This window comes from Accipiter gentilis, chromosome 28, assembly GCF_929443795.1.
Source record: "Accipiter gentilis chromosome 28, bAccGen1.1, whole genome shotgun sequence".
NCBI lineage: Eukaryota > Metazoa > Chordata > Aves > Accipitriformes > Accipitridae > Astur > Astur gentilis.
Genome location: NC_064907.1, coordinates 20,578,353 through 20,594,916, shown reverse-complemented (window position 1 = coordinate 20,594,916; position 16,564 = coordinate 20,578,353). Strand labels below are relative to the sequence as shown.

Below are 16,564 nucleotides of genomic sequence, written 5' to 3'. Positions count from 1 at the left end.
GGGACGCGCGCCCCAAACCAGTTGTGTGCCTTGACATGGCCGGGCACCCTGCTCCAGCTGCACCCAGAGAGAGGAGGGACCTGCACCCCGAACCAGCCAAGCACCCTAAACAAACTGCACCCTGAACCAGAGGGGTCCTATACCCCAAAGTGGCTGCACCCTCAGGCAGAAGAGACCTATGTCCTGAACCAGCTGTGCACCCCAAAATGGCTGCTTTCTGAACCAAGAGGGAGCTGCACCCCAAACTAGCTGTGTCCCCCAAACTTGTCATACCCTGATCCTACTGTGCCCTAACCAGGAGGAACCTGCACCCCAAAAGCATCCACGTACCCTGATCCTGCTGCACCCTAAACGAGGAAGGACTTGCACCCCAAAGCACTCGTGTGCCTGGTCTGTCTGCATCGTGGCGTGATGGATAACGCTCTGCCGCTGGAAGCGGAGCTGGAGCACCAGTGGCTGTTCAATGGCTCCCTGAACGAGTCCTTCACGAACCAGTTTGTGCAGCCCCCGTGGCAAGTGGCCCTGTGGGCTGTCGCCTACGCCCTCATCGTGGTGGTGTCGGTGGTGGGGAACGTGGTGGTGATGTGGATCATCCTGGCTCACAAGAGGATGCGCACCGTCACCAACTACTTCTTGGTGAACCTGGCTTTTGCCGAAGCCTCCATGTCCGCCTTCAACACGGTGGTGAACTTCACCTATGCCATCCACAATGAGTGGTACTACGGGCTGCTCTACTGCAAGTTTCACAACTTCTTCCCCATCGCCGCCGTCTTCGCCAGCATCTACTCCATGACGGCCATCGCCCTGGACAGGTGAGTTCTGAACACCAAACCCCAAACCCTCCCTGGCACCCAGGTCTGCCTCCACCTGGGTGCTGTGCTCAGCTCCATCTGAACTTTGGTCATGGGAGAACACTGCAATTAAAATAAAGCTCATTTTGGTAAAAGAACATTAGAAATAATCCCTCTCCCCACCCTGGTTGCAGGTGGCTTTGGGAATGCTTTGTCAGCTCTGCAAAAGGAGCTCGAAAAAAGGCTTTGTAACCCCCGTGCATGTCGGTAGCGTGTCTTGGGTGTGCATTTGTAGCATCACTGTCCTCTCCCTTCCCGGCTCCTCTGCAGAGCCGTCCATTCTTTTCCCAACCTCCTCATTTGAAAGCAAACTTGATATTTAGCACAAAACGGCATCACCTCATGACATAAAATATACGCCTGTGTCGGACGTGCCTCGGCTGTGCTGCAGGAGCTGTTTCATATCTCTTGATCTGGGTTGGGAACCCAGGAGCCTCGGAGAGAAGCTCAGGCTTGGGAAAGGCATCTTGACTTGGCGGGTGTGTGTTGTCGCGTTGTGTTCTGGTGTGTCACCCCAAGCAAACCCACCTTGATTTTACCAGTGGGGGTCAAGGGGGAGAGGTAGGTGCCAAGGATTTCTCTCATTCAGCTGAATCCAGCAGAGCTTAGTTGGGTTTTTGTTTTTTCACTGCCTGGTTTCTGCCGGTGCTGCCCGATGGCTGGGGACTGCCGGCAGAGCGAGATCCCGCTTGCATTCTTCCACGATCAAAAGTTCAGACAGCACTCGGCAGGGTGCGATGGCACGGGGGACGCTGCCTTTGTCACCCCAGAGGGATGCACCAGGGCTCAAGGGACACAAAACAGCTATGCGCCAAGCACCTCCACTGTGCAGCTCCCCTCTCTTCTCTCCCCCTCCGAGAAATCTTTTATTTGATGGCATTTTCACACCAGTGCTAGAGATAAATCAAGGCTCTCAAACAGCTTTGCAATTCTCTCTTGAGTATCGGCGTTTCAAGCGCAACAGATTTTTCCAATGCAACATATTTCCCAAAGACAGCTCGGCTCTGCAACGCCTCTTTTTGGTCCTTCCTCCCAGGGAGTAAAAGACATTTTGGCTGGGGATACAGGCGAAGGGGGGGGGAGATTTGCATTGCCGTATGCCAGCACATCTTGAGCTGATGTCTAAGTGCTGTGCAAACTGGCACGGATATTTCCCTACGAGAAATTATAGTGCTGCCACAACTCACGCACTGACAGCTCGGGACACAGAGCTTGAGATGGATGATGGTCTCTAGTCGTTAAAAACGGGCTCAGGTTTTGTTTCCCTCTGGAGCAGTTACAAGACCCTCTCCCCAAAATCAATCAGACATAGGCAAACTCGCATACCAGAGATGTGAGGAGAATTAAGGCAATAATATATAAAAAGAGGATACTACCAGTGTGGCTCTGTTCCTACCTGGTGGTGTTGCTGACCCTGTTTCGGGAGTATCTGCATTTCGAGGATGCTGGGGATCAGCCAGCAAAGCCCCTTTCAGGTTAGGGTGAATTAGAAAGATGATTTTTATTTTTTTTTTAATAGTTTGGGGTTTTGCCTTCGGTCCACACCCTGGAATAACCAGAAAAACCAATCTGCCAGGGGAAGCTGGAGGAGCATGTGTAAAATGGATAACAAAGGCAGGTCTGGTAGCCTGGGGCTGAATTTTGGAGGGGGAATTGGCATTTCCAGCTTTCTTTTTGCATCTGCAAACCCTTAACAGAGGCTTAGTTTTCCCATGACTGGGCTACAAAACCCATGCGTGCAGGCTTGGCTCACCCACCAAAAAGGACCTGAAAGAACGCAGCCTCGGTGTGCAAGCACCTCCTGTACAGAGCTACCTGCTGCATTTCTTGGCCCCAAATTTCCAGCGAGGTGGAAATTGGGAAGGTGAAGGCAGCAAAGCCCATCCTCTGCCCCTCCAGGCAAGCAGCACACAACAACATCTCCAAGCACTGGAAAATTTCTTGTTTTCCTGTGTCTGAGACCTGACAATAGTAACTTAAATGCGTGAAATGCAGGAACTTGTTCCAGGAACCAAAAGGGAAGAATTTGTCCTGGCAAGCAGCAAAAAGCTGTGTGGGAACAAGCAAAGCAAGCACCTGAATTTGGAGCAGCAGAGCCAGGTATGCTCAGCAAAAATGGGTTATATTCACAGCCAGGACATATCTGAAATCAAACATGACTGCAGTTCTGATTTTCATCAAAAACTAGGAAAGCAGAATTTAATGTGCCCTGTGTTCCCAAAGTGTATTAAGCCATCTAGCAGAGCGGTTGGATATGGAATCTGAAGGCTCAGAGGAGCGTCAGTCTGCAGATTGCTCCCCTAAATCATCTCCGCTTGCGCTTTCTGCAAGCAATTTCCAGAACATCCTCGCCGGAGGATACGAAACCGCCTCAGAAAGACTCCGCACAGCCATAACAGAGTCATTGAGAGAACAAGTGGGGAAGTGGGTTTGATTGTCCCAATGGCTTTTTTTGCAGGACCCCCCATGGGTTTGTGCAAGAAAAAAAAGGCTTTTGCTTGAAGCTAGACCACCCGCTCTTTCACCAGGACCTATTTCAGCCTGGGCACAACCGCTCTGAAAAAAAAAAAAAGATGTTAATCCTCTAGCAAGTGTTATTCTGAACCCTGCAACAATAGCAGGAAATTCAGGAGTCAAGGCTGGCAGCTGGTAAAGTCTGCCTAGCATCCTGCAGAAGTGGGGGCCAAACAGCTTTGGCACTATAAAATTTGCCATGTCCTTCGTTTTCGGGCGTTTCAGTGCCAGAGCACATCACATATCTCTTTCTGGCTTCCAACTCTCCCTGTGAATTAATTCACTTGAAAGAGATAGAAATAAAATCCTGCTTTTTAACAATCTTCCAGGAAAAGTGAGAGCCCAGCAGTGCCCATGGTGAGTCCAAGCTAATTTGCAGCCACACTTAGAGGAAAAAAAACCCGCCAACTCTGGACATCTCTAAATTGCAATATCTATGGTGCATGAGATGGAGCATCACTGTTGCTGCTGGATTCATCTCTGAGCACCACCACTCACCCGCACCGTTAGCAAACTTCTGATGGAGGAATGAGTTTCCATGATAATGGATGACTAGGAATGCAACTGAAGGTGAAGATCCTAGATTACTTGCAGAATCAAAAAAAATCATCTCTGAGCTCAAAACTTCAAGTGAGCCAAGCCGAAAACACCGCAGACTGAACAAATCCTGATGAGAAGGGTGAGAGCCCTGCCATGAACTCAGGGTGAAGACAGACTGTGCAGCACTTGTGCTATTTAATACAAAGCAATTTCCCTTTTTCTGCGAAGTGTCCTTTGCTCTAAAGCAGCTATAAAAACAACATACGGTGGGACTAACCTCCTGCAAGGTGGGACTAACCTCCTGCAACTCCTAGACCAACTTGCTGCTTTTGCTCATTAAAAGAGCCTTCTCTCCAACCTCCACCAGCACCAATGCTGTCAGACCAGCATGCAGAGCTGGGCAATCCAACTGGGATCTTATTCATATTTCCTTTTTTATTTCCAAATGGGTTATCAAATTATATTAGGTGTCTTAAGATCCATCAATTTGCTAGCAGGATCTGCAGAAGAAACATCAAATCTGTGAACCTTCATTCACCACAGCAGCATCTAAAATTGCTAGTTTGCAGCTAAGACCTGTTAATATCTCCCCAACCCCACACTATTTGCAGCAGAAAAACGGGCTCAGAAAATTATTTACTGCTTGCAAGCTTGAACTCCCAGGTTGGATGAACCAGCTGAATATCAGGAACATATTTGCCAGCTCAGCGACCCCATGCCTTCCCCGAGAGGTGATTACTGCAGAAAGAAACCCTCCGGAGAGGACAAATTACATCAGCGCACAGACAGATTAATTAGTCATTTACACCCTAATATAGCACCAGGGTTGTTTTTTTTTTTACTCTTGACTTAATGGACTTCTGGGGTTTGCAGAGCAGGACTTTGATCTGTGCCTGGTGCTGTGTAATCTTGCTCTGCTGGGAAGTAATTTGGAAGATGGAAGAGGAAGGGGGAAGCAAAAGGTGCCCAGGGTTTAGGGCCAGCATTGCCTACGCACCAGCTAGCACTAACCGAAGCAGCTTTTTGCGTTCCTGAAAAATGAAGCATCACTGAACACAGCAAAAACCCTACAAAGCTGCTGGATACCCAGCATGGAGCTGGCTCGAAGCACTGATTTCCCAGCTGGGGTTAGAAAGCAGGGGGATGGGGATGGACAAGGGAACGCCTTAGTAAGGGGTCACTCATCAAGGCTGGTTTATGCCCCTGCTCCCAGCAGTAGTCTCTGATCTGATGGGTATTAACTGGAATTAATCTCCCCCCAATACCCACTAGATATGAATTCAGCCTGTCAAAAAATAAGTTACATCTTTCCCCCCCCCCGCCTCCTTTGGAAAGAAGAAGGGGCTTAAAATTCCTGTGGCAATAAATATAGAACTAAGATGAATTAGCAAGTCTGGTGGCTGGGAGACGCAGGAGGCTTAGGTTTTAGACATGCTTTTGGGGTGACCACAGTGCTCATCTGCAAGCTGGGCGCTGGCACAAGCCACCATAGGAGTTTGAGAGCATCTGGTGAGATATTTGGTTTATTTTATATGGCCTGCTTAATTTATTCTTAATTCCTCAATGGCCCAGTGGGAACCACTCATGCACTAAGTATGCCAGGTCTCATGGGTCACCAGCCCTATATTTCATGCAATTTGCGTTCTGCCCCTTCACTGTCCAGCTACAAACCAGTGCCAGGACTATCTGGTTTATAAGGTCATAGAGGTGCCTCGAGTAACAGCATCTGCAGAGTCCCTCAGCGGGGCGGGCTGGTGCTTTGGGTCCTCCTCTCCCATCCCAACCCGATGCTCTCGGCAAGCGCAATGAATGCAGGAGGGAGCTCTACGCCTCCTTAACAGCCTGCTGCAGCAAACTGGGGTTTGATCCTGTTTCGCTTGTATTTGGCTTTTAAAACCGAGTGTGCCCATGGGGTTTGCAATGCAAGAGGTGCTGTGCAGGAAGGCAGGGGAGGTTGCAAAGGTGCTGGCGTAACTCAGATCGCTGTTCGGCGGCGGGTAATGCATCCTTTTTGATTGCGCTCGAAGGAAATACCGCACTGCTTTCAGAAAGGGAAGATGCTGTGCAGTACCGGTGCTGTGGGGAAATGCCGGTGAGAAACATGCAGCCTTCTGCTTGATGAAGGTGCTTTGCCGAGCGTTGACCATCACTCAGGTTTCAGGGCAGGAGCGCACTGTCCGTCCCTCGGTTTGGATGATGACTGTTTTATGTCAAAGCAATAAATAGGAGGAAACAGCTGCTCACAGCGCCTTCGTCCCCAGCGTCATGTTTCAGGCACGCAGGGCTTGGCTAGCCTCCTCGGCCATCATCCAGATACGAGGTATTTGGGGCCAGCGCAACAAGGCTAAGCTTTGCTATGCAAACCTACTCGAGGGATGGTATTTTTGCATCCATACTGTTGCGATGCAATCCTTGCGGAAAGCAAAAAGGCAGGTTTTTCTCTACGGAGAAGCTTTTCGTTTCTTGGGTAGGAGGGACCTGGAGCCATGGTGGAGGTATTTGACCCACGTGGATCCAGGGCGTCTGCTCTGACTTGGTTGCAAACTCCCCCGGCACTGACTCTGCACTAAACCCCTCTCTGCTCAGGACAGGAAATTGTTGTGCAATAAAACACACAGAACAAACTCTGCATCCTCTTGGTTACTCATCTCTTATCTCTCGTATCCTTATTGCTTAATGAAGCAGATAAGGAAACTCTAGGATGAAAGACGTTTCATAAATTTTTGCTATTATATTAATCTCATCTCCATAAGGGTGGAAACAATTGTGTAATATTAGTTATCCAGGCAGACTCCAGATTTCCAGATGCAATTAATAGATGGCTACACTGCCTCAAATACAGTATCTATTTAATAACTGATACACTTGGAGCTACCCTGGTACAAAGTTGTACTCAAATGCTATTGTATTGTCATGGTAACACCCCCCCAAAACACAATAAAATATTTAAACAACAGCAACTGGCATTACCAGCACAATGAAATGGCATCTGACATAAAGTTGTGTGCTTTAGTACCAAGCCCATTAAACATGGTGGATTTAAAACATTAAACATGGTGGGAAAGGTGCAAGGAAAACGCAACTGCGCAGGCATCAGGTCTCTCCTGCAAGGAGCTGAGCAGCCCTGAGCTTGCAAACCTTAACGATGGTTTGCACTCGAACGCGGTGCTACCATCCGCAAGGAGAGCAACGCAGATCGTTCTATTTTGAGGAACAGGTATCATTAAGTCTTCCCAACCCAACATCTTCTGCAGGCAAATGGCCCCATTCCCGGTACTACCCCCATGCGCCGCCTGCACGGGGAGCAAAACCTTTCCCTAATGCAGGAAATCTGTCCTTAAATTCTCAACCAAGACCCAACTCCCTGTGACAAATTAGGACTTGAAGACCCCACGGTGGCTTGTCACCCACCGCAGCAGTGAGGGCAGGATGCTTACATGGGGACGTGCTCCTCTGCCTCACCTCCCAGGAACGACCATCCCCAGCAAACCACAACAGCCCTTTTTTTTATGGATGGGAAAACTGCCCTCTTGGACGGCACAGAAAAAAAAAATCTTTCTAATAGGATACAGCATCTTAGGGAGATGGGAGGATTGGGGCCACAGAGGCACTTTGTGAGGAGAAATATGAGCTAATAAACTCATTAGCCTTGCTTTCGAGAGCGCGCTTCTTGCTGGCGTGGCTCGGACCTGCGTGGCCAAGCCAAGGAGGGCAGCGGCTTCCCGGCACTTAAGCTCTGATCGATGCCTTTTGTGCCCAGCGCCGCAAAACCACGCACAGGGCCAAACGCCCGCCAGCACCTTGCAGACATGCCGGGGCGTTGCAGCTGCATTCCGTGCCTGCGCTCTGCACTTCCATTTGAATGCAAACTTGTTGGTATTAATAAAAAATAAATAGATGGGCAAAGTTTTTTTGCTGAAAGGCAACGTCGTGATGGACGTGTCATTTTTCTTCCCTGCTAAGAGGTGATTGATGGAGGTTTGGCTGCAGCCGCTACCGCAGCCTCGCCTGGGAAATCGAACTGACGTGGAAGGGAGAAGACAACCTGGAGGTACCCGCAATACGGCACCGCAGCACAGGGTTGCTTTTCTGCTTTGCATTTGCTTGCTCAGACGGTTTTATTTTAGGTTATCCAAAACCCTGCCATAGAAACACATCACAGGAGAGGGTTTGGCTCAAAACTGAGCAGAACTGCAAGAAAGCAAACTGGCTTTTTGGGATCTGTGTTCTGGATGCAGAAAAGGATCCAGTGGTGCCTAAATAAAACCCCCAAGCCAAAAATTCAAAGACAGCAATGCACACAAACCTATTGGGTAGAGAAACATGGGAAGTCCAACCGGTCTGCAAGGAAATGAGAGTTATTTTAGCGCGATGGACCCAGCGCTGGAAGAAGGCAAAAGAAGCTGCTTTGCTCCCTGTACTGATGCTTTTCCACCCTAATACAAGCAAGACGGCAGCTGTCATCCAAGCTAAGGCGGCCACAAAACCGTATTCTCTGCTCCCTCCCTCTCCCCGGTTTGATTTTGCATCAAATGTTCTTGTCAAGCAAAGGAAAACAACAACAAAAAAAAGGAAAATAAAAAAAAGGAAGCAGTTCTTAAAATGTTAGGACAATTTTTTGCTTAGTGATACAATTATTATATAATTATACGATATCATAATATAAAATAATGGTCTAATTATTTTCAGGAAGTTTGTACATTTCCATCTATCTCCAGCATTTTTATGGTCTGTAATACCAGCTCCTCCAAACAGCCCAGACACTTTTTATCATATTTTTTTTCTTCCCCATCAGAGCCCCTGTCTGGGAGAACTGTTATTATTCCCATTTTTAAGCCTGATGGGTGGCTGAACTCAGAGCATCCCCAAGGGAATATTTCAGAGGTCTCTCTGGAGCGATGGATTGGGAATCACTGCTGAAAAATAGGATTTGGGGCCAGTTTTCCTCAAAGCGCCGCTAGCTTGCTCCCTCCTGCCTCCCTGATGCCATCTTTGCAATGCCAGCATGATCAGATGAATTTTGCAGTCTCCTTTCCACCACGAGACAGTGTTGCAGACAAGACGATGGCAGCTGGAATGGTCTCTAGATGATGCGGTTGGGGTTTAGTTCATCGTTACGGCAATTATTTGGAGGTTTTATCAACCATGAGGGCTCCTGCGGATGCAAAGTGCTTTAAACCGACGAGGAAAGTCCTCCAAAGTGCACTGGCAGAAACAAGGTCGGAGACGTAAAAGAATTTCTGGCTGGTTGCAATCAAGCGCTGGCTTTGCTTTCAGGAGGTCTCAGCCTCAGATGTGTCTCCAGGCAAGTATTTAAACAGAAATGGCTCAACTTTTGTGGAAATCTTTTGTTTTCCCCCATTTGCATGCTTGAGCTTAAACTGTCAGGTCGAGCACCAGCAGCAAACTCAGGCATGTTGAATTGGGAGTGCAAACCCAGGGTAATCCGCTTGGAGCCCCGTGATAAAGTCCACCCAAACCTCGTCCAGCTCAGCAAACTCACCAACAAGGGGCTCAGCCAACACCAGGTGTTTGAAGGATGAGGACGAGGAAGGAGACGAGTCCTTGCAGGGTCCCAGGAAGCCCACTGCAGTCCAACAAGGGGAAAATGAGAAACGCAGGTGCAGAAACCAGGAGACTTCGGTGCATCGCCAGCCACTGTGCCAGAGCATCACTGTCACCCATTGCCTTGGCTCTTTCTAACCAGCTTCAATTTCAGGTACCAACCAGCCAGAGGAGATTTTCGAGGGATAATTATCAGGTGGATTTGGTGGATTTTCAGCTGCACAAAGGCGATAACGTTTGGTACCCTGGAGCAGAGAAATAGCTGACAGCAGTACCTCCTGTGTATTTATATATTCATCCCTGTGTCTTTGCCCCTGCAAGTGACCAACCCAAAATGCAACACAGGAAGTATTTTCCATCTAGGAAAAAATTAAAAGGAAAACCTTTTCATTCTCAGAAAGGAGAAGGGATGAAGGGAGAAACAGATGAGTCCACAAATGCCTCAGGCGATAACTCATGCAGAGCAATGCAATGTTTCTCCTCTTTCCAAAGCTTGATATGGAGCGGGGGGCAGAAATAAAATAAAAAACTTGTGACGTTCTCACTTAATCCTTCTAGTGCTGCTGGCTGCTGCCAGGTTTGCAAAACTAGATTTGTGGAGGGATAAATTCAATCCGCCTTGTCACCACTGGAGCTTTCCTCACATATGATGATTGATGTTCTGGGGAAAGAGCCCACGAGCCAGGCAGATATAGGTGGTACCTCAGATCACCCATCCCACGCTGGTCCAGCACTCTTATTTTTGGTTCTCCTCCTGTAACACTTGGCACTGTGATCTACCACAGAGATATGATTTTGCACGGGTGCAAAACTACCGGGCGCTGCCAAAGCGGCTGCTGCCAGACAGCAGCATCGCGGCTGGCTTTGTACAAATTGGTCTTTGCAGAAGCAGCCGGTTGCTGGTTGCGTTAGCAAAGCTGTTTTTCAGTTAAAAGTCAATGAGTGTCTCAGACAGGATTCAAATCTTGAGGGTAAGATGCTGCAAGAGAATTAGAGCACTGGCTGGGGAGTCCTCCATAAAGGGATTATTAGATGCTGTTTACGTTGTGTAGAGTGAGGGGCTACCAGGATGCGTTAAGGGGGTGTCAAAAGTATGACCCCCATGCAAGGGAGGCCTAAAACAGCCCCAAAAGCTGCAACATCGGGGCTTTCCAGCCCTGATTTCTCCTTTTCCCACCTTGCAGGTACATGGCTATCATCCACCCGCTGCAACCCCGGCTCTCGGCCACCGCCACCAAGGTGGTCATCGGCATCATCTGGCTCCTGGCTTTCCTGCTGGCTTTCCCCCAGGGTTACTACTCCGTGATGGAGGAGCTGCCGGGCCGGCTGGTGTGTCTGGTGGAGTGGCCGGAGCACAGCACCAACGTGTACGGAAAAACGTGAGTTGAACTCTGCCGTCAGTGGGGACAAGTCACCGTACAGAAAAAACGCCCCCCAAAAAAGTCTAAAAAAAGGAAGCGAGGAAGGATGGGAATGGCTCAAAGCTCCTCGGGATGGGGAAATTCTCCCCTTACTCTAGCGAGGGCCAGTGCTAGGTAGTTGACAGTAGCAAAATCTCCATCTATATCATCTTGGGGCACATTAAGGTTAATTAAGGTGAGTTTAGTACTGCTCGTGGTCCAAATATTGCCTCATGCTGTGCCATGCTCCCTGCCCTTCTTGGATGCTCATCCTTAAGGGAAACTCATGTAAAACTAAGACACGGTATTTTGGCTGTGGGGATGGGGTCTGCGTTGCCCCCAGGGGCTTATTCATATATGCAGGTATGGCTTTGGTTTTTGCAGCACCTTTCCTGTAATCCGTATCTCTAAAGGCTTCCTAGGGCAAGAGTTATTCCTGTAAGAGGTAAATAGGGTTTTACCAGGGGTATCTTGGCCAGGCAGTAACAGGAAAAAAAAAACTGGTTTGGGATTTACCGAGTCCAAATGCCCCAAAATTCACTCAACTGCTTAAAAACCAAGCTACAAAAAGAGGCTCTGTGGCATCAGCTCAGGCTGGGAGGCAAATGCTGGGCTAAGATGGCTCAGCAGGAATCTCTTTCCTTCCCATTAAGGTGCCAGCTAATTAAATCTGGCACTTCCAAAGGGTCCAGGCAACCCCGCTGGTCTGCCAGCACAGCGGTCCTCCATAGTTTGCTCTTTGAAGTTTGCGAGTCATGTGGCAAGTTAAATGTCATGAGTTAAGGAAAAAAAAAGGGGGGGGGGGGGGGGGGGGAGGCATTTGTGATCTCCAGTCCCATGGAGCAATGAATTAGGGCTGTGAAATTGTACTGGAGCCAAAGCAGGGGGGACACACACGGGGAGGTGTTTAAAGCCAACCTGATCCTGGAAAAGGTCTCTCTGCAAGACAAATGAGATGAGTTTGCCAGTCAGCAGCGAGTGGTGGGTTGCAGAGAGCTGGGCGGTATAATTTATTATCATCTAATTTATTTGCATTGCAAGGCAGGTATGGCAAGAACCAACATGGGGCTGGCCCAGCTGATCTCCAGAGGTGTTTTGCAACCTTAATTATCCCAGGCCACCATGATAGATACAGCCAGCACCAAGAAATGCCACTGGCTTAGACAGCCCACGTGGATGGGATGGGGCTGAGCCCCCCCCGGACTGAAGCAGCAACCAGCGCGAGCTGAGGGCCTGACTTCAGCAGATCGTTTGCCGTTCGGCTGTACACCGGGGCTGTCACTTTTTCAAATAGCTAATTCAAGAGAAAAATGCCACCATTAACCTATGAATGATTTGCCGCTGGAAGCCGGGCGCCGCTTCGAAGCCTGAGCATCCCATGCTCTTCGGTGAGCCAGGGGCTCTGCAGACAGATGAGGGCAGCCAGGAAAGCAGATGCTAAGCAGAAGCTTTTAAATAGCCAAAACCCAAATAATTTGGTGGGGATTGAAAATAACTTGCTGCTCAGCAGCATCTCTCCAAACCGCGTGAACTCACTTGCACAGCAGAGCCCGAGATGTTATTTTACTGCCCCAAAATAACTTTGCAGGGACAGGTGGTTGGGCCACTGTCAAACACCCTCCCCTGCTCGCATGGCCTCGGGGCAGTTATTTAAGGAAGGCGCTGGCAGCAGCTGGCTTGTTTGCAATGCCATGATGAAAAATAATATTATTTTTTCAGTTCATAGTGAAAATAGGGGACTTCTCCCAATACCGGGGGGTCCCTTCTCTTGGCAAATGGAGCCCAGAAAGCACAATCCTGGCATGCAGAGGGTATCAGAGATCAGGACGTGCACATGAGGTTTTTTTCACCAGGAAAGTGTGCCCCTTCTCAGCCCACTCATATGGGGGGAAGCGGACGAAGACCTTGGCACAGGCGAGATGCTCTGCAACAAGAGCCGGCAATTCAGCTCGATTCGATTCAGCGGCTGCTCACCACCGCTAACCGCCGATTCCCTCTCCCGCTTTTGGTTTCAAAATAGATGTCTGATCTATTCCAATTTCATTAACTGCCATTTCGGTTTGTAAAGGGAAAGGGAAAAGCTGCTCCGCTCGCCAGCTTCTCTGGCAGATAACAGCCCGCGGCGACCGTCTGGGCTTTGCAAGGCAAAAGGAAATGGCAGCCCCCTCCTCCAACACCACTGCCCTGTAACTCCTACAGGCTCCTCCATCCTACACAAGACCCTAAATCCCCACACCAAACACCTTAAAATTACAAAAACCCAGGCTTCACTAAATGCTCTGGTCCCGCAATTCTTGTAGACAGAATAACACACAGATGGTTTCAAATGGAGACTGGTTTTCAGTGCCCAGCGTCCAAAGAAAATATGTCAGGGCTCTTTGGAAATCCCTGCCCCTACCATGTGCAGGCGGCTCTGAAAATAAGGATCCGTCTTGCTTACATTATCTAATAGCTCCTCTGGGGCATTTCTGCATCGCTCTCAGCTGTTTGCAGCTAGTTTAAGACCCTGCATTACATGGGAACCGCAACAAAATCTTCATCGCAGAGCCACAGAGACGCCTCTTTAATTAGCAAAATAGAAAACAGCCCTACAAAATCCAGCTCAAATGTGATTAGCGCTGGGCAAAGAGGAGGCCAAATGAGATTGCAGGTACAAAACAAGGAGGAGATGGCGTGGCAGCACAGGTCTGGGGCCAACCCCATTCCCTGCGGGAGTTGCACCAGGCACGAGCCTGACCCATGCGTTACACTTTGGAGGTTATTATTCAACCGAAGCTCCTGGGAGGATGAGTGAGTGAAGAGCAGAGTGTAGCTACATGGCTTGAACCACCTTGAACAGATGTAGCACCTTGCATTCAATCAGGAATGCACCCCGAAAATGCATGCAAAGACCCTAAAGCGGTTGAAAGAAAATTACCTCTAGACCTGGTGGCACACATAACGCTTTTCAAGCCAGCACTCTGCAAGCCAGCTGCATTTCTATACCACTATTTCTCATCTTTCTGCAGGAGAGAGAGGTTTTTGCAAGCTCTGATGGTAGGAAGGAACCTGCTAGGTCAAACCGTCTGTCCCCATCCTGTTTGTTAAAAACAGTATTATTTTTTTCCTTTTTAAACCAGCTACTGTTCAACACAAATCCTTCACTGAACCCACTGCAATACCAGCGGCTATTGCAACCCGCCACGGCTCCACCGACTTCATGACAAAACAGTCTCAAGCCTGAGCTATCAGTTTGATCCAGACTCTCTCATTTAATTTTGGACATATTTATACCCTTTATAAACCAACACAAGTTCCTGCCCCTCCCACAAGCCTGGAGAACTGACCCAGCCACTGAACTCACAGAAAAGTTTTAATAAACCTCCATGGCAAGGGTTTAGGCTGTGGTTTCGGGGACTGGGGTTATGCTTGTGCTACCTGAGCCAAACTAAACCAATGGTGGACCAGGATTTAGGCAAGCTGCATCCAAGACCCAGTGTTTGGCCCGGAGGGAAAGCCTTTATTTATTCAGCTTAATATTCCCATCCTTTATATGTCAAAAAAACCCACATTTGCTCCTGCGTGACTGCCAGATGAAAGGTGTGATAAGAGCACGCATTCATCTCTAGGATAATCTGGCGTGTAAATAGAGTAGAAGTGAGAGTAGAGCCACTCCAGCTAAGACATCCTTGCCTTATGAAGGTAACACAAGTTCTTCACTGGCCTCTGCATCCCATGCCATGAGGGTGGTAGGATGCCAAAGGCTGGCAGAAGAGGCTTGGAAAAGATTGGGGTGACAGTAGGGAGTCCTTCCCAGTCCGAGCTCTGCAGGCAACATGTCTGCAGGAATTGTGCCAAATTCTCTTTGCCCCTGTAAAGCACTTAGCCTTCAAGGTCAGTTTGCAAGAAAAAGACTGAACAGGTAGAGGAAACACTCAATGACCATCATTTTTTCTAGGTATCACTTCTGCATGACCATCCTCATCTACTTCTTGCCGCTTCTGGTGATAGGATGTGCCTACACTGTGGTTGGTATCACCCTCTGGGCAAGCGAGATACCTGGCGACTCCTCCGACCGCTACCATGAGCAGGTCTCAGCGAAGCGGAAGGTAAGGAGCTGTGGGCACGGTAGGAGCCATAATTCACACCCGATCCCAAATAACCACAGCCAAAAATACTTCATTAGGGGTGGAAACAGGTCAGGACTTATTGCATGGATGTTGCTAATGGAGCAGATGTGTTTCCTCCATGAGTGTGGGTGGTTTAACCAAGATGTCGACCATATGTTCCCAGTTGGCAAAGTCTCCAAGGTCCACAGGTGTCCGATGGATGACTTAGCTTCCCTGCCCTCTCTTGTCCTCACAGGTAGTGAAGATGATGATCATTGTGGTATGCACATTCGCGCTGTGCTGGCTACCCTACCATATCTACTTCACCCTGCAGTATTTCAACCCCGAGTGGTACCTGCAAAAGTTCATCCAGCAGGTCTACCTGGCTGTCATGTGGCTGGCCATGAGCTCCACCATGTACAACCCCATCATCTACTGCTGCCTCAATGACAGGTGGGTTTTGAGTGACTTTCAGCAGCATCTTGGTGCAACAGGGAGCGGAGGAGGGGGAGATACAGAGGGGTCTGAGGAAGGAGAGTATGGGTGGAGAGTTTTTCCAGGACGGTTCTGTCCCATCTTCCGCCAGGGGCTGCTTCCAGCAGATGCAGGGATGATATAATACTCACCTAAATAAGGCTCTCCTGAAGCCCCTGTTGGATTTGAGGGTTGGTATCAAAACAGTCCTGACTCCTAATTGGGATTCATCAGAGGTTTTTTGTCCCCTTAGTGAAAAGCAGCAGGGTTTTTTTATTGTTTAGCAGCGCTTAGCTCTGTCTTCGCACTCCTAGCGAGGTCCTTTTGCCATCTCCACATCCCTCACCCCTGCCTTTCCCCACATCTTCTGCCCCACCCAGGTTTCGCGTGGGGTTCAAACACGCCTTTCGGTGGTGCCCGTTCGTCAGCGCCGGTGAGTACGAGGGCCTGGAAATGAAGTCAGCCAGGTACCTGCAGACACAGAGCAGCATGTACAAGGTCAGCCGGATAGAGACCACCGTGTCCTCGGCAGTTGGCGCGGCCGAAGAGGAGCTGGAGGAGAGTGGCAAGGCCAAGCGTCTCTCCGTAGACATGACCTCCAACGGCTCCTCCCGCAGTGACTCCAAAACAGTCTCTGAAAGCTTCAGCTTCTACTCCAACACGCTCACCTAAGCGGCTCCCCGGCTCCATCGGCCGCTCACAAGGGTGCCACCATCCCCTCTCCCTCACTGGGGTGCTCTGGCACTCAATCCACCCAGCGTCATCGCCCTGGTTTCTGATGTGCCGGCTTTTTTCCCTGCTGTTTTACTGTCTCTTGCTGTGCTGCTCACTCACCATCCTTGGGCGAGCCTGAGAGCAAAAGCTTTGGATTAGTTTCATGTGCTCCACTGTGGCTCGTGCCCGAACACAAGGGAGATTTGGCTGGCCCCCACCTTGCTCGCTGCCTGGCCAACCCAACATGTGCCGGGAGGGTGGATAGGATGCAGAAACGGGACAGAGCCGGGGTTTTCTCCTGAACCATAAGTACGTTGGCAGGTGCTTCCCTGCTCTCTGCAAGGCAGCGGGGATCTCCCAGTGCATCCCACCCCACAGGAAAACGAATGAGTCTTGCACTTTCCTCCTCCTTGAATTT

General features: G+C 49.4%; 1 protein-coding gene across 1 annotated transcript; it reads left to right on the top strand.

The window, feature by feature from the left end:
- The first annotated feature begins 411 nt into the window (after positions 1-411).
- On the top strand, positions 412-16,111 carry TACR1 (tachykinin receptor 1). The gene is made up of 5 exons (XM_049831334.1): positions 412-812; positions 10,655-10,849; positions 14,808-14,958; positions 15,215-15,411; positions 15,813-16,111. Exons 1-5 carry the CDS (start codon positions 412-414, stop codon positions 16,102-16,104), a joined length of 1,236 nt encoding a protein of 411 aa, XP_049687291.1. The 3' UTR covers positions 16,105-16,111.
- The last annotated feature ends 453 nt before the right edge of the window (positions 16,112-16,564 follow it).